Below are 23,762 nucleotides of genomic sequence, written 5' to 3' on the forward strand. Positions count from 1 at the left end.
TGCAGGTTATTTATCTGATCCCCATAAAGTTCGATCTCAAATCGGGTATGTGTTTACATGTGGAGATATTGTCATATCATGGCGCTTCACAAAGCAATCTATTGCTGCTACTTCTTCAAATCATGCTGAGATAATAATTATTCATGAAGCAAGTAGGGAATGCATATGGTTGAGATCAATGATTCATTTTATTCGAGAAAAATATAGGTTGGAATGTGATAAAAGACCCACAATTTTATACGAAGACAATGCTGCATGCATAGCCCAATTGAAGGGAGGATTTATAAAAGAAGATAGAACGAAGCACATTTCACCAAAATTATTCTACACACACGATCTTCAAAAAAATGGTGACATTGATGTGCAACAAATCCGTTCAAGTAACAATCCGGCAGATTTATTCACTAAATCTTTACCAACTTTAACTTTTGAGAAGATGGTATACAAGATTGGAATGCGGAAACTTAAATATTTGAAACAAGGTTTTCATCAGGGGGAGTAAAATACGCGATGTGCTCTTTTTTTTCTTACTAAGATTTTTTCCCACAGGGTTTTCCTTATAAGGTTTTTAATGAGGCAGCTAGCAATGCGTATTACTAAATATGTGTACTCTTTTTCCTTGATTAGGATTTTTTCCCACAGGATTTTTTCCTAGTAAGGTTTTAATGAGACACATTATCTTTTAATGAACATCCAAGGGGGAGTGTTATGAAAATAATTATATTGTGGATGTTCATTTATTACTCCGCTATAGATAATCTTCCTGAAGAAGATTATCTATTTAGTACTCTGTTGAAGTTTATCTACAAGTAGCTGATGCAGGCAGGTTGCAAACAGCTCAATGAAATGATTTGCAGCAGCTTCTTATTAAACAGGCAGGTTGCAAGCAACTCATACAGATAGCTTACAAGCAGCTAAAGAAAAGCCTTGCAGCTGCTTCCTGAAAAGCCTCGCAGCTGCTTCGTTTCTTCTATAAATAGAGGAGTTTTCAGTTCATTATGTACATGAATTTGAAATTGAATAATATATTAGTTTCTCTCTATACTTGTCTTCAGTTTATCTACTTTATAGTATTTATTTTATAACAAATTATTTCGATGTTCAAACTAATAGTACTACATTTTTGTGGAGTACAAACTTTTATCCTAGACAGCAACGCAGTGAATCATCCGCTTTCCCCGAGTCCAAGATATTTCTTCTCTTTCCCCCCGAGTTCGAATATATGTGCACTTTTTTTCGGAAAATAAAAAAAAGAAGATATGTGCACTTTAATTAGCATACACCCAAACAGTTTACAGTGTAGTCGTTGGTTCTAAGAAACGGTTTGTTCTTTTCTCTCTTCTCTTCTCTTCTCCACAACCCCTCCCCCCCCCCAACTCTCACTTCCTTCAGCTGAGATTTATTGTATTTCCTATAGATGGAGATGAAGCTCTCCAACTGTTTACCGAGCCAAAAATGGTGCGGAGGAGGAGCGCCTTTTGTTAGACAAGTAAATGTTCGATTCTATCCACTGCCTTCTCAACGTTTGCTTCCACTTCCAGCTTCCGGCAAAATGCGCCACCGCAACTTCAGGTACTCCTATTCTCCATTCCGTTTTCACGAGGAATCGAGTAATGTAGATTTGGTATGGATCAGTTGATTGCATTTCTGAAATATTTGAGCTGGTTTCGTCGAGTGATTTGAGGTTTATATGGGGGAAAATACTGAGTTTTTGTAATTTATTTTTAATTTTGATCTGTTTAATTAGGAATTTGTGATAAATGAGAGTTGCCGAGAGTCAGTTGCTTTCGTTGGAGTTGGTTTCCTATGATTTTGATTCTGTGTTGACTGTTGTGGAAGATGCTTCTAGTTTCTCTTTCTTTCTTTCTGTTTTGTTTTTGTTCTGTTTTTTTTTTTTTTGGTTTTAAATTAGGTTTAGGGATTTATTTGAAAGAGTTTAATCTCTATTCACTGATATCGTAAAAGATATTTACACAATCATTGATTGGTAACTTGGAATAAATGGTAAGTAACTTTCTACAATAGGTTATATTATGCTGATAATGTAAAATTTCGTTAACACTGTCAGTAAATATAACTTAAATCATATTTGAAATCCGTTTGGAAAGAGTAGTTGAGTGGATTTGAGTTGTTGAGATTTATTTGCTTTAGTTTCTGTTAGTAGGAGTAGTTTCGCTCCGATTTGAATATTTGTGTGTGGAAAAGTCTTTTGAGTGTTTGATTCTTTAATTAGGGTTAGTGCTTTGTTTTGAGTTAGGCGATTGTAAGCAAAGTGTTATTTTCTTTATTTTTGTATTAGTATATTGTTTCGATCAGGTGTTTGGATATTATTATTGAGATGTATTTGTCATTGAAGCTTTCAATGTTATGCAGAGTTTCCTTTTCCATTTTTTTCTGCAAAATGGTTTTTAAGTGATCAACTTCTGGTTAATGTGATACACGTCCATTTTCATATTATTGGGAATTGTACATGGACTGGTACTTTGTTGTGCGTTATTCTCTGTTTAAATTTCACTTAGTTGGGCACGCTATCATTGTAGTGCTGAATAGAATATGCTAAATATTGAGTATTTGAGATATTTGTCTCTAGTTTATTGCTTGAAAGATTAAACATGAACTGTTGGTATGGCAGGTTAATTCTTTATCAGAAAAAGAAAAGAAAGATTAAACAAGAGGACCTATCCTTCATGGCTACGGCTTAGAACTTTTCCATAGAGTAGATATTTGTGTTTATTGCCTTATGGATATTAATTTGCTCGTATCTGGGAAGTTCACTGGCGTATAGAGAAAAGCAGCAACACGGAACATAACTTGTTGGGTTTCAAATTATAGATTAGGTTATGTGTGTATGATATGGCAGCATGAGCTGATGATGAACAAACTGACATTTCATGATGGTAGTCTTTCTAACAAGGAAGACTAATTGGTGAGTTCTCCTCTCAATATAGGGAAGGGGGCTGGCTTTTGTAATATGATTGAAGATATTGACTAAGAAAAGTAAACATTTTAATTGAGGGAAGAAGAAAACATTTGTGATTGATTCAATCATGATCCGCGGAACCTGGAACTGCAAAAGATGAACAACGATATGCTGCAATTTATTAGTTTGGAACTTTACTAAAATAGCTTGGTGAAAAATATATTTCTAGAACTCGAGTAGATCAACATTGTTGGGAACAACAAAATTGATCTTCTTTCTTATCTCCAGCTGCATTAATTGACTATGCTCTGAAATTTCCAGTTTGCAGAACAAGAGACAACAAACAAAGAAAACAAATATTGAACGCCCGACAAATGTTGATCTTCAGTCAAGTGATGCTGTAGATTCCAATACGAAAAATATGTCCAAACAAAACCTATCAAGTTCAAAGCAGGAAATCTCAATCAAAGAAAATGTTGACACTTTGGCAGAAGCCGAAAGCTCTGAGGAGATTAGTTATTTGGTATGCTCTTTGAGATATTGGACAATGAGATACTTGTAGTCATTATGTACTGTGTGTATGTTGAATAAGGGTTTTCAAGTGCGTCATCCAGATTACCCCTTTCATTGAATTCTCTGAGTGGAGGTTTTCACAAATCTAGGACCCTATTAGAGCTATCTAACATCTCTGGCATGCCGCAAAGAGTGCCTCGAGGAGAGCGTACCCTTATTTTGGCCATTGACAAATAACTAAGCGCCTTTCAGCATTTGAACTAAATTGCTCTACCTTGTGCTTCCATTAGAAAAAGAGAGTTCTTATGTTATCATATTTAATTTCAAAATATACATGACTTCATATACACCAGAGTTATAGCTTCTGTACACCTACAAATTCTGTAAGAAAAATGGAGTTCTTTAAATGGTTTAACTAGTATGCTAAAAAAATTCCCGAAAGATAAACCAAAGAAAGCTGAATGCGCCTTCCAGACCTTCATGCTGCAATTCTTTCTGCTGAGTATATTGGCCCCTGAGCTTTCGTGCCAATCTATATATTTAATGCAGGAGAGTTAATTTTCTTGGACCTCTCTTTGATTCTTGTCTTTTGCAAATCTACCAATACTTCCCTTACATTTTCTACCGACCTATGACCTATACTGTATCATTTACATAAGTATGAAACCTGATCTATCATCAGTGTATATGGTCCTAACAACTTAGTTTGCATCACATAACATCCATTTTATTGTCGTGGTCGGAACAGAAGCTAGCAAATCAACAGAGGTTTGATGCATGTCATACATCCTCAGAACTAAGCTCCACCAGATGGTCTTTGTCATTTTGTTCCTCACTAATATAGAAGTTGAAAAGATTCTTGTTTCATATCTACTCTTTAATCAGTAATGTCTTTTCTTTTTGTCTCTTTTGTTCAATTCATCCTAATGGTGCATATTTCTTGGGATCATAAATTGAATACCTCGTGATTGAAACAGTCTGTCGACTCAAATGAGGAGGAACAACCTTCAAGTGTTCATCTTCAGGATTTGATTGGCATGATAAGAAATGCGGAAAAGAGTAAGACAATTCTGGTTTTCAATCTTCAAGTTCATTCTGTTTGCCATTTCATGGTTTTCTCCCCTCAAAAGTTTGTGTGAATTCATCAAAATCAAAAGAATTGTTGTGTAACTTCATTACCTTCTGAATAACATATGTAGATATTCATCTACTCAATGAAGCTCGAATTCGTGCATTAGAAGATCTTCAAAAAATTCTTGGAGAGAAAGAGGATTTGCATGGAGAGATCAGCATTTTAGAAATGAAGCTGGCAGAAACTGATGCACGGCTCAGAGTTGCTGCCCAAGAAAAAATACATGTGGAACTTCTAGAAGACCAGTTGGAAAAGTTGAAAAACGAATTGTCTAGCAGTAGAAGCAGAGAAGAAAATGTGCTTCAAGTGAATAATTCAGTTCCACTTTCAGATAATGATTCTATTAATTCACTGAGCGAGGAACTTGATTCCTTAAGGAAAGAAAATATATTATTGAAGCAGGATCTTCAAGCGTTGAAGTCAGAGCTTACTAATGTCAAGGAAACAGATGAACGCATTTTAATGCTAGAGAAAGAACGATCAGTTCTTGAATCTTCTTTAAGTGAGTTGGGATCTAAACTAGCTGCATCTCAGGAAGATGTTTCAGAGCTCTCTGCCTTGAAATATGAGTGCAAAAATTTATATGAAAAAGTGGAACACTTGCAAACATTGCTAGCTAAGGCAACTAAACAAGCAGATCAAGCAATATCAGTGCTACAACAAAACCAAGAGCTACGAGAAAAGGTTGATAGGCTTGAAGAATCTCTTGAAGAGGCTAGTATCTATAAGCTTTCATCTGAAAAGTTGCAGCAATATAATGAACTTATGCAGCAAAAGATGAAACTTCTTGATGAACGTCTTCAGAGGTCTGATGAAGAGATACAATCTTATGTCCAGCTCTATCAGGATTCTGTCACGGAGTTTCAAGATACACTCGATAATTTGAAAGAGGAAACTAAAAATAAAGCTCTAGATGAACCTGTAAATGATATGCCTTGGGAATTTTGGAGTCAGTTGTTGTTGATGATTGACGGTTGGTCTATGGAAAAGAAAATCACAAAGGATGACGCAAAGTTGTTAAGAGAACTGGTCTGGAAGAAAGATGGACGTATCTGTGATGCATATATGTCATGCAAGGAAAAGAATGAATGGGAAATTATAGTGACATTTCTTAAATTTACGTCATCGTCAACGCGGTATGTCTGGTTTTAGTAATTCGCAACAGAATATTCCTAGTTTAAGGATATAACTTGCAGTTTCTTTTCTGGTCAATCAATAGTCCGGGACTGCATATCATCCATATTGCAGCAGAGATGGCGCCAGTTGCAAAGGTATAACGGCTCCTCTCTGTGGATTTTAGTCCTCTATTTGATGAAGAAAATGAATCTTAAGCTATATTTATTTGTTTAACAATTTCTTCAGAATGCATTGTTGGATTGTGTGTTCTGTATTTAGGACGACATAATTGTCTCCTTACATCGATGTACAAAGGGTGGAAAGACAAGTCTCTAAAAATTAGTTAAATAATAGTACCTGGTTTTAAAGACGAAGGCAATTATTGTGAATTGGTTATAGATCATCTTTTTATCGTAATTCCAGATAACTATAGGTTAGGCCAGAATTACATATGCACCTAATCTATAAAAAGTTATGTTCTCTTCATCTGTGCATTGTGGACTTTTCCTGGTGGCTGGTGCTAATGTTTGTTTGGTACAAGTGTATACTTACCTTTTCTCAAAAAATATTTGTTTAGTACAAGTGTAGCAAAGTAGGCTGCATATGATAGCTAGTCATGCAACCAGTATTTCTACTGTTGGGATCTTGGGTCTTTCTTTTATTCGTTGTTTGTTCTCTGTTATGCCCTCTGAAAGATGCACATTCTGTTGTATGATTCTAATATATTATTCGTCCTATTTAAGTATAATAAGCTTTCAAGGACAATGCTTGGTAAATTAAGCAACGACTGTATAGTTATATCCTCAAAACTAAGCACCAATTGTATTGGAGGCATTTGAAATGCTTAAATTTATTTGAAAGGAGTTCTTAATTGTCTCTTAGGTAGGTGGTCTAGGGGATGTGGTGACAGGTCTTGGCAAGGCTCTGCAGAAGAAAGGACACCTTGTGGAAATTGTTCTTCCTAAATATGATTGTATGCAGTATGAGTCAATTAAAGACATGAAGGTATGCTTGAAAGCCGACATTCCAATCATTATTTTAGTAGTCTTAGTAGCCCAGGTTGTATTATGATTTTAAGTCACGTAAATGGTTATGTTTCTACAGGCCTTAGATGTGGTTGTTGAGTCTTACTTTGATGGTCGGTTATACAAAAATAAGATCTGGACGGGCACTGTTGAAGGTCGAGAATATTTACGGTCTACAAGTGTCCATTTCTTTGTACATCTTTTGCATGTAGGCTTGGCGATATCATATTTAGTTGCTTTTATTTTTCAGGCCTTCCTGTCTATTTCATTGAGCCTCAACATCCTGGTAAATTCTTCGGGAGAGGACAACTTTATGGGGAGCACGATGATTTCAAACGATTTTCATTCTTTAGCAGGGTAGCACTTGAGTTACTACTTCATGCTGAAAAGAAACCAGATATAATTCATTGCCATGATTGGCAAACAGCTTTTGTTGTAAGATGGATTCCAATTTTTCTTTACCTTTTAGCTCCTGTTTTTCATACATTCAGGACTCTATTATTTCATGAAGGCACCACTTTATTGGGATCTATATGTGCCAAAAGGATTGGACTCAGCGAGGATTTGCTTTACATGCCATAATTTTGAGTATCAAGGGACTGCACCAGCATCAGAATTAACATCTTGCGGTCTTGATGCTTATCACTTGAACAGACCAGACAGGATGCAGGACAATTCCGCAAATGATAGAATAAATTCCGTGAAGGTAGCAAGATATATGATGATAAGTTGTTCTAACTGATTTTTGTGGCTCCATTCCTTCCATGTCAACTTTTTAATATGCAGTGTATGTGGTTCTTTCTTGTTGCAGGGTGCAATTGTGTTTTCTAACATTGTTACCACAGTTTCACCAACTTATGCTCAAGAGGTCCGGACTGCTCAGGTATGGATTTCATTTCCCTAGGCACCTTCTCTCACCTTCTGTCTTCGTGCAGCAAGCAGTCATGTTTTTAATCATATACTTTGGTAATAGGTTACTCTAGTGAGACACGATAGGTTTTGTTTGAAATGCAACTTAAATGGGACTTTTGAACCATAGTTTCTGCAGGGCCTCAACTGACCTGTTGTTGCCAATTTTCATCAGAAGAAAAAAAAGATCTGTTGTTGCCAAAGAGTCTCAAAATATATATCTCTTTGTTTCCTTCTTCACTCGTTCCTTGTCTTTCTGGTCTCAAAGAGGCTGAATATTCCCCTGTTGACATCAAGGATTGGTTTGAAAATCTAAATGTCTTCTGTAAACAATTGACTGGTGACATCCTTGGTTTTATAGGTCCAATGATCATGTCTTTTGAGTCTTCATTTGATTTAAGTTAGCCATCTGGCCCATATATTTTCAAGATGGTAAAATTTTCTACTTTTGACCAAAACTATAGAAGACTTTGAAGCTTAATTCGTGTAGACCTGATATTTGACTCGATCAAAAAGCTTATTCGAGATCTGAAAAGTCCAAAGGTGGTTTGGCGGAAGTATCAAGTTCTCTTTAAAAATTGAGTGTGCACATGCATTTGAGTTCTAAGCTTTATCTCATATGATACATGATGATCGTTGGGTGTGTAGAATGATCTAATTTGCAAGGTGAATATATAAATTACTTGTGCATGGTTCAAGTAAATAATCCCATTCTCCTACTAGGCGAGGAAAAAAGTTACTTTAGCAATCTTTTTTATATAAGATAAATGTTATTTGATTGAAGCTAGTACCAAGAAGGTACTGAGGACACTTTGTAAATCTGTTATCATGTTTAGACAATCCTTTTCCTCTTTCTTTTACAGTCATCACTTTACACCTTGCTTGATGAATTTCTGCCTCTCAGTCAATTTTCATTTATGATGTACAGGGAGGAAAAGGACTTCATGCAACAATTAACTCCCACTCTAAGAAATTTGTTGGAATTCTGAATGGAATTGATACTGATGCTTGGAATCCTGCTTCTGATAATTTTCTTAAGGTCCAGTATAGTGCCAGTGACATAGAGGGGAAATTAGAAAATAAAGAAGCTTTAAGAAGACTTCTAGGGCTCTCTTCTTCTGAAATTAGACGACCATTGGTAAGAATTTCCTTTATTTAAAAGAAGTTATGGTTATGATCTCAGTAAACTTTTTTTTATCAGTAAATGATTATGATCTCAGTATTATACTGCTACAACACCAAAATGCTTTAGTTAGTTTGCGACTAACCTTTTAATTATGAGTTTCAGTACAAAAACAATTACTTCTTCCGTCCCATTTTATGTGACCAGACTGGATTTAAGAAACAAAAAGATCTTTGACATGTAAGCCAGATATATGCAAAGTGTCAGCTTTTAAATGATTGGTGGTGAGATTTTCACATGTCTTTTCATTTTGTCTTTCCTTATAAAAGAATAAACTTTTATATCAAGTGGGTCCCAACTAGGCATGTCATTAAGGGTAAAATGGGATGCTAAGATAAATAGTTTCCAAAAGAGAAATGTGCCATTCATTTTGGGATAGACTAAAAAATAAAGTGTCACTTAAAATGAGGGACAGATGATAGCAGTTACTGTTTGCACTCCAATTGAATTCAGGGCCTCCGAGTTTGGATTTGGTGGAGAAAAGGTTTAAAGATCAGAATACTGCTGAAACTACCATTGGTTTCAGAGGATTCCACAAATGTGAATTTTCTGAACATATCAAAAAAAAAAAACACTAAGTGATGACTCTGCTCAGTGCCGGAGCCAGAATTTTCACTAAGAGGGGTCAAAATACAAAGAAGTAAACCCACGAAGAAGTCAACGGGAGTCAATATATTGTATATACACATAATTAAAAAATATTACCTGTACATAATGTAATTTTCTGACGAAATACATGTGGCTCCCCACCGACTCTGTTTATCACTTACTGAGTCCATGAGCGAGACTGTAAAGAGGCAGATTACGTGCATAAATAAATTTAGTCGGAAGTCTTCAGCCTAACCTTAAAATCTGACTATGAATTCTCTAGATCTGCAAGGCGTGCTGGTGGGTTTTCCTAATCATTTATATCGGCCATGTGTCGTTTTATTTCATTGTATCTTGCATAATCCTTCTCTCAAGGTAATATTGTTCAGTCCATTATGTCACGACCCATTTTCTGAACAAGCCGTGACCGGCACCCGATCACTAAACTTGACCGAGCGAACCATCTATGCTTATCAAATCTATTATAACTTCAAACTTTATATTCAACAAGGCAACACTTTAACCAAATACTTTTAATTAATTTAAATATCTAAAATAAACCAACTCCAAAACTTTATTCGTAGTAACCAATGAAATGCTGCTAAGTTATTATCAAAAACATCTGAATCTTAACCCACCGACTGTGTCTATGAAGCCTCTACTTATAAACTGACGCACTGCTCAGGACATGAGATTGTCTGGCATAATTAAACAAAGATGACTCTAAGGAATACTCCACGAACAAAAACGGAGCTCACCAATAGCACTGGAAGAGAGGAAAGTCCTAACCTGTAGCTTGCTCGCCTGCAAAACCGGTTCCTACGTTGTACCGCAGACCAACGTAGGTTCCCAAAAGAGAACGTCAGTACCATCCATTGTACTCAGTAAGTCTCAACGACAGGGGACGAAACTTTAATAAAATATACATTATGAGCAAAGATTCTAAATGCATGGAAAACATAAAGCTTATAAGAACAATTCTAAAATAATTGCATAATAGCAGTTTATGAATATTCTAAAAGAAATTCTTTTCTTTTTCTTTCTTATAAAAAAAATACTTCACTTTATACTTCGGGAGTTCCAACTATCCTGGCTTAATTCTGTCTCAGTCACCGTGTGATCAGCACGGGTTCGATCCCAACCTGATCGAATAGGCCCAATCCATGAGGTGCCACTCGCTTCATGATTCTCAGCGCTCATGTGTCATACCTTAGATGGCTAGGTAAATTCTTAGCAACGAGACCCTCGGCTCGTGTGCTCCCTACTTTGGCACAAGTAGTTTTAGGAAGTCAACGCCATGATCAGGACCCTCGGCCTGGACGATGACCCCTTCTCAGAATAGAGGATACTCCCAAAAATCTTTTCTTACTAAAACTTCTTCTTGTGACTTTTCAAGTCTAAATCCTTTCTGGAACATCCTATACATACTCATACTGTTATCCTTAAACGTAAAGCATGGCATAAGAATGAAATAAACATTCAAAAGTATTTCTAAAGATTCTTGCTTCTTCATAAATTTTCAACATGAAAATGGCATATAAGAATAATACAAAAATCTGAAAATTTATGCACATATATCATAATAAATCATCTAAACTTTTGCTAGAACAATTCTAAGTTAATAGGTACTCACTCGCTCCAATTAAGTACATATAAACTCTTTTAAGCAATTCATCAAACACCTTGTATGCGTGATTTTGTGAGTTAAACCACTTTAGTAAAGGGTTATATCAACTCACCTCAAAACTCCTTGAGCCAATACGCAGGGCCCAATCCAATTTATACCCGTCAAACAGTTGATTCTACAACAACCAGTGCATTTTAATCAATTTTAAAGTTTCTCACCTAAACATGAAATTTACTGTTGATACAGAGAAAGAAGGGAATTAACTAATCAATTCTTACCTATTACCACTGTAAGATAATTGACAATAGGGAATTTTATATACCTGAGTTCAAGAATTAGTGATTTGTAAAGAACCCTAGAATTTTGTTTTCGTTGCCTGCGTGCCTTGCGTGACAGAACAACGTTTTGTTTCTGTTTAATCCTTAAAGCCCTTTGTTTAATCCTTTGCCTTAAAGGGCTAAGGCTTGTCATGTGCTTCCTTATTTTTTTTTTGTTTTTCCCTTTTTTTTAATTGGTTTTGACTTAACTAATATTTAATTAAACCTACTTTTAATAATTAATAATATTAAAATTATTAATATTCCCCTAATTGTATATCCAATTATTTATAAACATAGAAGTAACTCAAAAGTCAATCTCAAGGGTTTAAATCCGTAATAGAAGTATAATTTAAGATTAAAAGAAAAAAATTAAATTCTATATTTAGCATGTGTTGAAACTTTTATAGATTTGAGGAGTGTTACAATCTTCCCTTCTTAAAAACATTCGTCCTCGAATGTTGCTAGTACTACTCACTTGAACTTCTTAAGTTTTCTTAGCACTACTCACTTTCCCAAGGGACTTAAAATTTTGGCTAACTCCCTAAATTTTCAAAAATTTCGGCAAACTCCCGTGTAAATTGGACTATCCAAAAAAACTATCCCTGTCACCAATACCACAACTACACCAACAACAACTAAATATACCATAACAGGCCATTCATAGGCACCATACACAACTCATAGACTAATTACTCACACTCCGGCAAGGAGGTACCACAATAACCAACCAAAATCTAAAGCACAACACTTCAGCAACAAGTAAATAACTTTAATGCATTAAATGTACTCTGGCATTGTACTAAATTATTTAATAACTAAATATACTCTCACAGAAACTAAATTACTTCAACAACAAAGTGTAATCTAGCAAGGACATAAATACATGCTAACTTGTATTTAATAAATGAAATATAAATGTCAAGCCAAACCTAGGTTCACATACCTTGTTCTTCAAATAAATAAGGATACTTCTTCATATCTTCCTCGACCTCCCACGTAGCCTCTTTTGAATCATGATTACTTCACAAAACTTTTACCGATACTATATCTTTTGTTCTCAACTTTCTTACTTGCCTATCGAGAATTTCTGTAGGTACCTCTTCATATGCGACTCATCATGAATATATTTTCTAAGCATAGACACATGAAAGACAGGATGAACAGAGGACAACTCAACGGGCAACGCTAGCTCATAAGCCACGTTTCCCTTCTTTTCTATAATCTCATAAGGTCCGATAAATCTAGGACTAAGTTTCCCTTTCTTACCAAACCTCATTCCTCCTTTCATTGGTGAAACTTTCAAAAACACCTTGTCACCAACCATGAACTCTAAGTCACGATGCCTCTTGTCAGAATAAGACTTTTGACGACTCTGAGCCGCTTTTAGTCTTTCTCTGATTAGCTGTACTTTCTCTAAGGCCTCACAAACAAACTCCGGATCAATCAATGGCATCTCTGCTGGTTCAAACCAACCCACTGGAGACCTACATCTTCGCCCATACAACGCTTCATAATGAGCCATACCAATGCTGGCCTGATAACTGTTATTGTAAGCAAATTCTATAAGTGGCAAGTGATCATCCCAATTACCTCCAAAATCTATAACACATGCTCGCAGCATATCTTCGAGAGTCTGAATGGTCCTTTATGCCTGACCATCGGTCTGTGGATGAAAAGCGGTGCTCAAGTTGACCTTGGTATCTAATCTTTTCTGAAATGCCTGCCAAAAATGCGCCGTGAACTGAGGGCCTCTGTCAAATATGATTGAAACTGGAGTGCCATGCAATCAGACTATTTCTTTGATGTACAACTGCGCATACTGCTCTGCGGAATCTGTCGTCTTTACTGGTAGGAAATGCGCGGACTTTGTCAGTCGGTCTACAATAACCCAAATTGAATCATGCTTACGGTATGTGCGAGGCAGACCTACTACGAAATCCATATTAATCATCTCCCATTTCCACTGTGGTTTCTCTATAATCTTGAGCTAGGCCACCAGGCCTCTGATGCTCGGCTTTGACTTGCTGGCAATTCAAACATTTGGCCACATGATCTGTTACTTGCTTCTTCATGCCTTTGCACCAATACAACTCTTTCAAGTCGAGATACATTTTGGTAGAACCTGGGTGGATAGAGTACTTCGAGCTGTGAGCTTCTTCCATTATGGCCTTCCTAAGACCATCTACATCAGGCACACATAACCGATCATTCAACTTCAAAACTCCATCACTTCCTAGAGTGAAAGCAGTGATTTTTTTGTTTCTAACTCCTTCTTTTAACTTCACTAAGTACGGATCTTCGTCTTGCTTAGCCTTAACATGCGCAACAAGAGAGGATTGCGCTAAGGCATAAGCAGTTATACCTCCTTCTTCGGTCTCATCCAATCTAATTCCATCATTTGCTAGTTTTTGAATTTCTCGACCCAAAGTTTGCCTTTGTACTGCAAGATGGGCCAAGACACCCATTGACTTCCTGCAAAGTGCATCTGCTACCACATTAGCTTTGTCTGGGTGATAAAGGATATTGATGTCATAATCCTTCAATAGCTCGAGCCACCTTCTTTGTCTCAAATTTAATTCTTTTTGCTTGAAAATGTACTGGAGGCTTTTGTGATCCGTAAACACTTCAGAATGCTCACCATAAAGGTAGTGTCGCCATATCTTTAATGCAAACACTACTGCTGCAAGCTCCAAGTCGTGTGTGGGGTAGTTCTTCTCATGATTCTTTAACTGCCTGGAAGCATAAGCAATAACTTTGCCATCTTGCATAAGAACACAACCAAGACCAACTCTGGAGGCATCACAATACACTGTGAACCCACCCGAACCTGTTGGCAAGGTTAACACAGGTGTAGTGGTCAACCTCTTTTTTAACTCTTGAAAACTCTACTCACAAGTGTCTGACCACTGGAACTTAACTGCTTTCTGAGTCAACTTAGATAATGGAGCTGCAAGTGAGGTTGGTGTTGTCGGCCTTGGCCAGTTCTTGACTGCTTTTGTCTTTTCAGGGTCTACTTTTATGCCTTCACTAGATACCACGTGGCCTAAGAATGCCACTGACTGCAACCAGAACTCACATTTTGAAAACTTGGCATAAAGTTCATTCTCCTTCAAGGTCTGCAAGGCTATCCTGAGGTGGTCTGCATGCTCATTCTTGCTCTTAGAGTATACCAAAATATCGTCTATAAACACGATAATAAAGGTATCAAGGAATGGCTTGAAAACTCTGTTCATGAGGTCCATGAATGCAGCTGGAGCATTTGTCAACCCGAAGGACATTACTAGAAATTCATAGTGCCCGTAGCGAGTTCTAAAGGTTGTTTTAGATATATCCTCTTCTCTGATTCTCAACTGATGGTACCCCGACCTCAAGTCTATCTTTGAAAAGTACTTTGCACCCTAAAGTTGATCAAATAAATCATCAATTCTTGGCAGTGGGTACTTGTTCTTAATGGTAACTTTATTCAACTGCCGATAGTCCACGCACATTCTGAGAGACCCATCTTTCTTCTTGACAAATAGGATCGGGGCACCCCACGGTGAAACACTCGGCCTGATGAAGCCCTTGTCAAGGAGGTCTTTCAACTGTTCTCTCAACTCATTAAGTTCTGCTGGAGCCATCCTATAAGGAGGTATAGATATGGGCTGAGTGCTTGGCATGAGATCAATGCCAAAGTCTATGATTCTTTCGGGAGGAAGTCCGCGAAGGTCATCTGGGAAAACTTCTGGAAATTCTCTAACAACTGGCACAGTCTGAAGAGCTGGTGGTTCTTATTCTGGATTAATGATGTGAGCCAAATAGGCGAGACACCCCTTACCGATCATTCGTTGTGCCTTAAGGTAAGAAATAAATGCCTTAAGGTAAGAAATAAATTTACCTACAAGTGATGTTGAACTACCCTTCCACTCTAAGACTTCTTCATTTGGGAATTGGAACCCGACTATCTTGGCACGACAATCTAACATGGCATAGCAGGAAGACAACCAATCCATACCCATGATCACATCGAAATCCACCATTTCTAACTCTATGAGATCGGCCTCGGTGCTGCGATCTTGGACTGAAACTATACAACCTCTATAGACTTTTGTGACTTTCACTGACTCACCAATTGGAGTATATACTAGGAATGACTCACTAAGTTGTTCCGGTTCTATCCCGAGGTTAATTACAAAGTATGGAGTCACATACGAAAACGTTGAACCTGGATCAATTATGGCATAAGCATTATGCGAGCAAACTAGAAGTATACCTGTAATAACTTCTGCAGATGCCTCTGCACTCTGACGATCAAGTGTAGCAAACAAACGGGGTTGTCACCATCCCTGAGTAACTCGATCTGCACCTCTGCCTGCTCCATGCCCTGCCTGATTATGAGAACCACGAGCTTGAGGTGGTGCAACTGTAGTAGCTGAGGAACTAGAAGGACGAGTTGATTCCCCACTGAAATTACGTCGCAACTTTGGGCAGTTGGCCTTTATATGACCAATGCCTCCGCAATGATAGCAACCATGAAACCCGAGCTTGCATTGACCTGAATGTTGCCGCTTACATGTTCCACAAAGACCTTGTTGTTGTGAATGTTGCTCAGCAGGACTCTGGCTATGTGAGGATGATGTCCTAAAATTCTAATTCTGGCGAGATTGGTTTCCATAACTCTGAGTACGTCTGAAAGAAGACCCACCACCTGACTGATGACTGGACTGAGCTGGTGCTAATGACTCTTTATTGGAGGAACCCCTTCCACCTCCGTTGGATGTACCTTTAAACTTGCCCGCTGTCCGGGCTTTCTTGTTATGCTCTTTTTCTTCTCTCCTTTGTTGTCTGTATTTTTCTAAGTGCTTGGCGAATCCCACAACAGAGGAGAAAGATGTCATTCCTACCGCTGCAGCTGATGTTGTATCCTTAATGTGGTAAGCCAAACCGCCAACAAACCTGCGAATCTTTGCTTTTTCTATCTTAACCATGTGAGGAACATGCTTAGCCAACCTTATGAATTCCATATAGTACTCTTGCACACTTTTATTCCCTTGCTTGAGTTGTTCGAACTCTGTAGCCTTAGCTTCCCTATCCTCTTCTGGGATAAAGTTAGCCATGAAGGCCTCTTCAAATTCTTCCCAAGTAGGCGGACCATCATCTTCATCTCTTTCCTTTTCCCACATCTCAAACCAAGCGCCAGCCACATCTCTAAGCTGGTAAGCAGCCAGCTCCACAGCTTCATCATCAAATGCCTTCATCGTTCGGAGGGCTTTCTTGACACCCTCCGGCCACAACATTGGATCTTCATCAGTTATAGAACCATGGAACAATGGATGACTCAACTTTAAAAATTCATTCACTCTTGAGGACTCAAAATTGTTCTGTCTATTTGATTGAGGTGGTATCTCATCTCTTCTCTCGTTCTGGTTGGCCATGAAGGCTTTAAACATCTCCATAGCACTGTTGACAGCATTAAACATCTGACCCACCTCTGGAGATATAGCTGTCTGAGCCGGAGCTGCTGTTGGGGGTGGCACTGGATCCTGAGCTATTTGCTCATCATGCTCCACCCCTTCTTCATGTTCAACCCGGGGTACTTGAACCCCCTTTGTGGATTTACCCTTCCTTTTCTGAGTTGAAGACTTCTTAGTTCTACCTTGAGCCACAATAGTAGCAATAGTCTCTTGAGCAGCATCCTGAGTGTCGGTGTCAGAGTTGCAAGTACGAGCCATTTCTGCGAGTTTTGGAGAAACGAATACATTAGATAATTTCTTAGAGGTTGGCTCTACTGCATGATCTAAAATATGAAAAAAAAAATGAGACTTTTCCTAAATGCTTGTAGCCTCCTGTTTATAAGTTTGGCGCGCTTCATACCCATAAACAAGACTCTACTAACACGGCTTCATAGACCCCTAGGACTCCATAAACCTGAGGCTCTGATACTAAGTTTGTCACGACCCATTTTCTGAACAAGCCGTGACCGGCACCCGATCACTAAACTTGACCGAGCGAACCATCTACGCTTATCAAATCTATTATAACTTCAAACTTTATATTCAACAAGGCAATACTTTAACCATATATTTTTAATTAATTTAAATATCTAAAATAAACCAACTCCAAAACTTTATTCGTAGTAACAAATGAAATACTGCTAAGTTATTATCAAAAACATCTGAATCTTAACCCACCGACTGTGTCTATGAAGCCTCTACTTATAAACTGACGCACTGCTCAGAACATGAGATTGCCTGGCTAGTTCTCCAAGTAAACAAAGAAATAATTAAACAAAGATGACTTTAAGGAGTACTCCACGAACAAAAGCGAAGCTCACCAATAGCACTGGAAGAGAGGGAAGTCCTAACCTGTAGCCTGCTCGCCTGCAAAACCGGTTCCTACGTTGTACCGCAGACCAACGTAGGTTCCTAAAAGAGAACGTCAGTACCATCCATTGTACTCAGTAAGTCTCAACGACAGGGGACGAAACTTTAATAAAATATACATTACGAGCAAAGATTCTAAATGCATGAAAAACATAAAGCTTATAAGAACAATTCTAAAATAATTGCATAATAGCAGTTTATAAATATTCTAAAAGAAATTCTTTTTTTTTTCTTTCTTATAAAAAAAATACTTCACTTTATACTTCGGGAGTTCCAACTATTCTGACTTAGTTCCGTCTCAGTCACCGTGTGATCGGCACGGGTTCGATCCCAACCTGATCGAATAGGCCCAATCCACGAGGTGCCACGAGCTTCATGGTTCTCAACGTTCATGTGTCATGCCTTAGATGACTGGGTAAATTCTTAGCAACGAGACCCTCGGCTCGTGTGCTCCCTACTTTGGCACAAGTAGTTTTAGGAAGTCAACGCCTTGATCAGGATCCTCGGACTGGACGATGACCCCTTCTCAGAATAGAGGATACTCCCAAAAATCTTTTCTTACTAAAACTTCTTCTTGTGACTTTTCAAGTCTAAATCCTTTCTGGAACATCCTATACATACTCATATTGTTATCCTTAAACGTAAAGCATGGCATAAGAATGAAATAAACATTCAAAAGTATTTCTATAGATTCTTGCTTCTTCATAAATTTTCAACATGAAAATGGCATATAAGAATAACACAAAAATCTGAAAATTTATGCACATATATCATAATAAATCATCTAAACTTTTGCTAGAATAATTCTAAGTTAATAGGTACTCACTCGCTCCAATTAAGTACATATAAACTCTTTTAAGCAATTCATCAACCACCTTATATGCGTGATTTTGTTAGTTAAACTACTTTAGTAAAGGGTTATATCAACTCACCTCAAAACTCCTTGAGCCAATACGCATGCCCCAATCCAATTTATACCCGTCAAACAGTTGATTCTACAACAACCAATGCATTTTAATCAATTTTAAAGTTTCTCACCTAAACATGAAATTTACTGTTGATACAGAGAAAGAAGGGAATTAACTATTCAATTCTTATCTATTACCACTGTAGGATAATTGACAATATGGAATTTTATATACCTGAGTTCAAGAATTAGTGATTTGTAAAGAACCCTAGAATTTTGTTTTCGTTGCCTGCGTGCCTTGCGTGACAGAACAACGTTCTGTTTCTGATTAATCCTTAAAGCCCTTTGTTTAATCCTTTGCCTTAAAGGGCTAAGGCTTGTCACGTGCTTCCTTATTTTATTTGTTTTTCCCTTTTTTTTAATTTTTTTTAATTGGTTTTGACTTAACTAATATTTAATTAAACCTACTTTTAATAATTAATAATATTAAAATTATTAATATTCCCCTAATTGTATATCCAATTATTTATAAACATAGAAGTAACTCAAAAGTCAATCACAAGGGTTTAAATCCGTAATAGAAGTATAATTTAAGATTAAAAGAAAAAAATTAAATTCTATATTTAGCATGTGTTAGAAACTTTTATAGATTTGAGGAATGTTACACATTAGTTAACATGGGATAATATTTCATCAAAGTTAACTCAAGAAACACTTCGTTTGAAGTAAAAACATCTTGAATCAAGTCTAAATTCTTAGAAAATGTTGGAATGTCATGTGTTAAGAAGTGGTGATGTTTAGATTCCATGAGTCATCCCACTGTTTATTTTATCTTTAACAGTAATTAGATGACAGTAGACTACTCATTTTATTGTACCAATCGACCTATCTTGGCATCCACACCCTTATTTATCACAATATCTGATGTAAATATACTTACTACTTCTAACGGAAGTTGAAAAGCAAAGATAACAAGAAAGACACGGTGTAGGTTATGTTAAAATTTTCAAATATGATATTGGAGGATTAATAGCTAACAAGTTAAGAAGAACATCAGTTGGGCTGGATATACTAATTGACATTGCATTATGAGATGCTGAGCTTATTCTCTCAGTTTGGATAAGGACTTCCGTATCACTTATAATTTTAACCTACGATTGCTTGGTTACAGGTTGGTTGCATAACAAGACTGGTTCCTCAAAAGGGTGTGCATCTTATTAGACATGCCATATATAGGACTTTGGAGTTGGGAGGTCAATTTGTTCTTCTTGGTTCTAGTCCAGTGCCACATATTCAGGTAATGATTTCCTTTTCCTTCGCAGCATCATGCTATAGGAAAATACAATCATCATGACGTCTTAATGATGATATTGAGATGATATACTTAGCCGAAATTTAGCACACAGATAAGTCTGTTTAGCTCAAGCTTTTAAACTTTGTTTATCAATAAAATGAGAAACGCGGGAGAAGAAGAAGAAGAAAAAGTAAGTTCTATATTTCCAGTTTCGTCAATAGGAATTCAGACTTGTACAGAAAGATAGCTGTTGGATTTTCAATCCATATGTTGGATCTTCTAGTTAGGTGTGCATGAGAATGAATAATTCAGTAACCAAATCCTTCCAGTCTAGCAGTTCTATGCTTTTGTTTCTGTGCTTATCAACTCAGAAATCCTGTCTTTATGGAGACACCCGAAACTTGGAAACCCCATAGCACCTCTTTTTGACGATTCAAAAATGGTTTGCATCAGTCACAGCTACATTCCTTGGACAAGGTTGTCTTTTCTTTTCTTTGAGATGATGTGTTCTTTTGCTAAAGTCAGGGATGCTGGTTTCTTTTAATTTCTATGTACTATGGTAAATCATCCCCATTCTTACTTGTATTCTTTTGTATTGGTACTTAAATGAATTGAAGCAATATTTTTTATTCTTATTCTTGTTGTTGTTATATCCCCTGACAGAGATGAGGAGGCTTGGGTTTTGCTAGATTTTCTATTAGTGGCTTCTCCTTCCATTGTTAATCATGGGAAAATAATAAAATTGTATTTGATAAGAAATTTAATGCTTCTCTTTCATGATACTTTTCAGTTTTGGTATGTTACATCTGCTTTTTCCATGTTTGTTTCTTGTCAAACCTTTCATGTGAACTTTTCTGCACTTGCTGTGGATTCCTCCACCGTTTGCTCTACCCCTAGTTCATCCTAGCATAATGTTTAGCAATCTGTCAACTCATACATCAATGTTGGTGCAGAGGGAGTTTGAGGATATCAGAAACCATTTCCAAAATCACGAACATGCTCGGTTGGTATTAAAGTATGATGAGGCTCTTTCCCATTTGATTTATGCAGCATCTGACATGCTTATCATCCCATCCATCTTTGAGCCTTGCGGCCTTACTCAGGTCATTCCATAATTGCTTGAACACTTTATAGTAAATGAAGAACCTTTTTAAATAACTCAGTATTTTTTTGGCTCTAATGTTTGAATCCGAATTCTATTTCTGCAGATGATAGCGATGAGATATGGGTCTATACCAATAGCTAGGAAAACAGGGGGCTTGAATGATAGGTTCGTCAACGCGACACAGCAGGACTTCTTTATTAATCAGAGTTCATGGTTATACTGTTTCATATTTATTTTTAACCATTCAAATATGTTTGCAGTGTTTTCGATGTTGACGATGACACAATCCCAGATCAGTTTAGAAATGGATTTACGTTTGTGACTGCTGATGAACAGGTAACCTCACTTTAATAGCTAAGAGCCTAAAACATTAGTAAAAAGTTGTCCAAGACATAATAGTGGTGCAGTTTTGCGCCCCATTAGCAAATTACTGCTGTTCGGACTCTGCATCAAGCATTGTTCTTTATATCGAGCATCAAGCATTGTTCTTAAACGAGTTTTATGTTGCACTGTTTCATGACCAGGGATTCAACAACGCCTTGGAACGTGCATTTAACTACTACATGAACAATGCTGAGACTTGGAAAGAGCTGGTTCAGAAGGACATGAACATAGATTTTAGTTGGGATTCGTCAGCATCACAATATGAAGAACTTTACGATAAGGCTGTTTTGAGGGCAAGAACTGCAAGTCGTAGTTGATCTCTTTCTAACCATGATTTGTTAATTCATTGATCTAAGCTACTTGTCAATGCCATCATTCCGTGGCGATAGCATCTGTTAGGGGATAACTAGGCGAGCAACCCTTGACAGAACATTGTGATTCACAAAAGTAAAATGCATGTATGATGTCGGACATCAAAGGTAAAAGTCAGAATTGGCATACCATCTGCGAAGCTTTTCCGGCAAGAAAATGAACAACAGAGTTTTACAAATTTGTATAAATCTCTATGTTAGTAAATATATATTCTTTTCCACCAAATATGTTGTTAGTATATACTTCGCATAGTGCTTGCAACTTAAAGCAAATACATAGACAGTGTAGTCAACTTGTTTAGTACGTGAGATCTTGTATAGATTTTAAAGAGAATCCATTAAATTCCATAAGCTGCTCTAGTCTGTAAAATCAAGTTTAAGCTTTTAACAGCTTTACAGTGTTTTTAGTTACTCGAATGTCCAGTGGTCATTAGGCCTTTTTTCCTGTGTTCTTTTTTTTTTTTTTTTTTTGTGGCTGTTTGATTAATGGGTATGAAACTCAGAAATAAACAGTCATTTAAACACAAACAAAATCTCATTATATTATCAGGTAACGCACGACAGCTTTACAAGGCCATCAAACAATCAGAATTTTGAGAATGTTTTAAGATTCACTTTCCGGGGACAAAGTTTGTGGCGTATGCCCAAGCATTGTTGTTAACTGGGTCTGCAAGATGGTCAGCAAGGTTCTCCAATGGACCTTTTCCAGTAACAATGGCCTGAACAAAGAATCCGAACATAGAGAACATGGCAAGTCTTCCGTTCTTAATCTCCTTTACCTTGAGCTCAGCAAATGCCTCTGGGTCCTCAGCGAGGCCCAGTGGGTCAAAGCTGCCACCAGGGTAGAGTGGGTCGACAACCTCACCAAGAGGCCCACCAGCAACACGGTAACCCTCAACGGCTCCCATCAAGATAACTTGGCAAGCCCAGATGGCCAAGATGCTTTGTGCATGGACCAAGCTTGGGTTGCCCAAGTAGTCAAGTCCACCCTCGCTAAAGATTTGGGATCCAGCCTTGAACCAGACAGCTTCGCCAAACTTGACACCGTTACGAGCCAAGAGCTCAGGGAAGACACATCCAAGAGCACCAAGCATAGCCCATCTGCAGTGGATCACCTCGAGTTCACGGTTCTTGGCAAAGGTTTCTGGGTCTGCTGAAAGTCCAGCAGTATCCCACCCATAGTCACCGGGGAATTCACCGGTCAAGTAGCTTGGGGACTCACCGGAGAATGGACCCAAGTACTTAACACGGTCTGGGCCGTACCATGGGCTGCTAGATGCGACAGGTTTGGCGACAGTCTTTCTCATGGAGACCCTTCCATTTCCGGTGATTTCTGGGGCAGATGGGGAGAGTTTCACTGCCTGTCCAGCGAAAGAAGGGGAAGAAAGAGCCATTGTAGCAGCAGCCATGGTTTTATTTTGAAAAGAAAAGTGAGTGTTTGATGGTTTGAAATGCCCAAGTTGGCTGTGATGAGCTGAAGTTATAAATTGGGCTTCACAATATATAGGAGGTAAGAGCAAAAGAATCCTTATCTTGTGATATCTATATCTATGATCTCATTGGGTATCAAGATTCCATAAACAGCAGTTGATGCGCACTTGGCGATCTCTAGTCCATCAATTTTCCAAGATTTTTACTAGGGGGACCCGACCCATGTGTGGCTACAAAGGATTGCACTCTATCCTGTGATGAGCTGTGAGCTCAATACCATATCTCCTCCTTTATCCATTTGGCATTTCTCTAGATTTTTATCCACCAGCAGGGGTAAAAGACCGCCTCTATACTCATTCAATTTAGGACGATTATATTGTTCATGCATCTAATTTCTCCGGTTTATGTTATTCTAAATTGGTTCAGGATAAGCTGAAATTTAGTACTACTACCTAATTTATTAATTGTGGGGTGTTTAATATTGCATGCTTATGATTGTAAAGCAATGAGATTAACATATGATATTCCCTGCCAAATTTATTCTTCCAAAAGGAATCGTAAAGGGGAGAAAGAAG

The 23,762-nt window shown here is 37.5% G+C and overlaps 2 protein-coding genes across 2 annotated transcripts; one reads left to right on the forward strand and one right to left on the reverse strand.

Annotated features, from left to right (window-relative positions):
• The first annotated feature begins 1,215 nt into the window (after window positions 1–1,215).
• Window positions 1,216–22,126, forward strand: LOC107776230 (putative starch synthase 4, chloroplastic/amyloplastic). Its single transcript, XM_075233724.1, has 17 exons — window positions 1,216–1,322; window positions 1,418–1,572; window positions 3,242–3,443; window positions 4,411–4,492; window positions 4,633–5,701; window positions 5,785–5,836; window positions 6,564–6,686; window positions 6,786–6,861; window positions 6,957–7,141; window positions 7,218–7,412; window positions 7,518–7,589; window positions 8,544–8,753; window positions 19,774–19,899; window positions 20,850–20,999; window positions 21,105–21,166; window positions 21,262–21,337; window positions 21,526–22,126. Exons 2-17 carry the CDS (start codon window positions 1,418–1,420, stop codon window positions 21,700–21,702), a joined length of 3,012 nt encoding a protein of 1,003 aa, XP_075089825.1. The 5' UTR covers window positions 1,216–1,322; the 3' UTR covers window positions 21,703–22,126.
• A 148-nt stretch (window positions 22,127–22,274) lies between these two features.
• Window positions 22,275–23,227, reverse strand: LOC107776229 (chlorophyll a-b binding protein 21, chloroplastic). Its single transcript, NM_001425792.1, is given in 1 exon segment — window positions 22,275–23,227. A coding segment is annotated over 1 exon segment (798 nt). The 5' UTR covers window positions 23,166–23,227; the 3' UTR covers window positions 22,275–22,367.
• Window positions 23,228–23,762: the final 535 nt, after the last annotated feature.

The sequence above is a fragment of the Nicotiana tabacum genome, chromosome 17 (genome assembly GCF_000715075.1).
Source record: "Nicotiana tabacum cultivar K326 chromosome 17, ASM71507v2, whole genome shotgun sequence".
NCBI lineage: Eukaryota > Viridiplantae > Streptophyta > Magnoliopsida > Solanales > Solanaceae > Nicotiana > Nicotiana tabacum.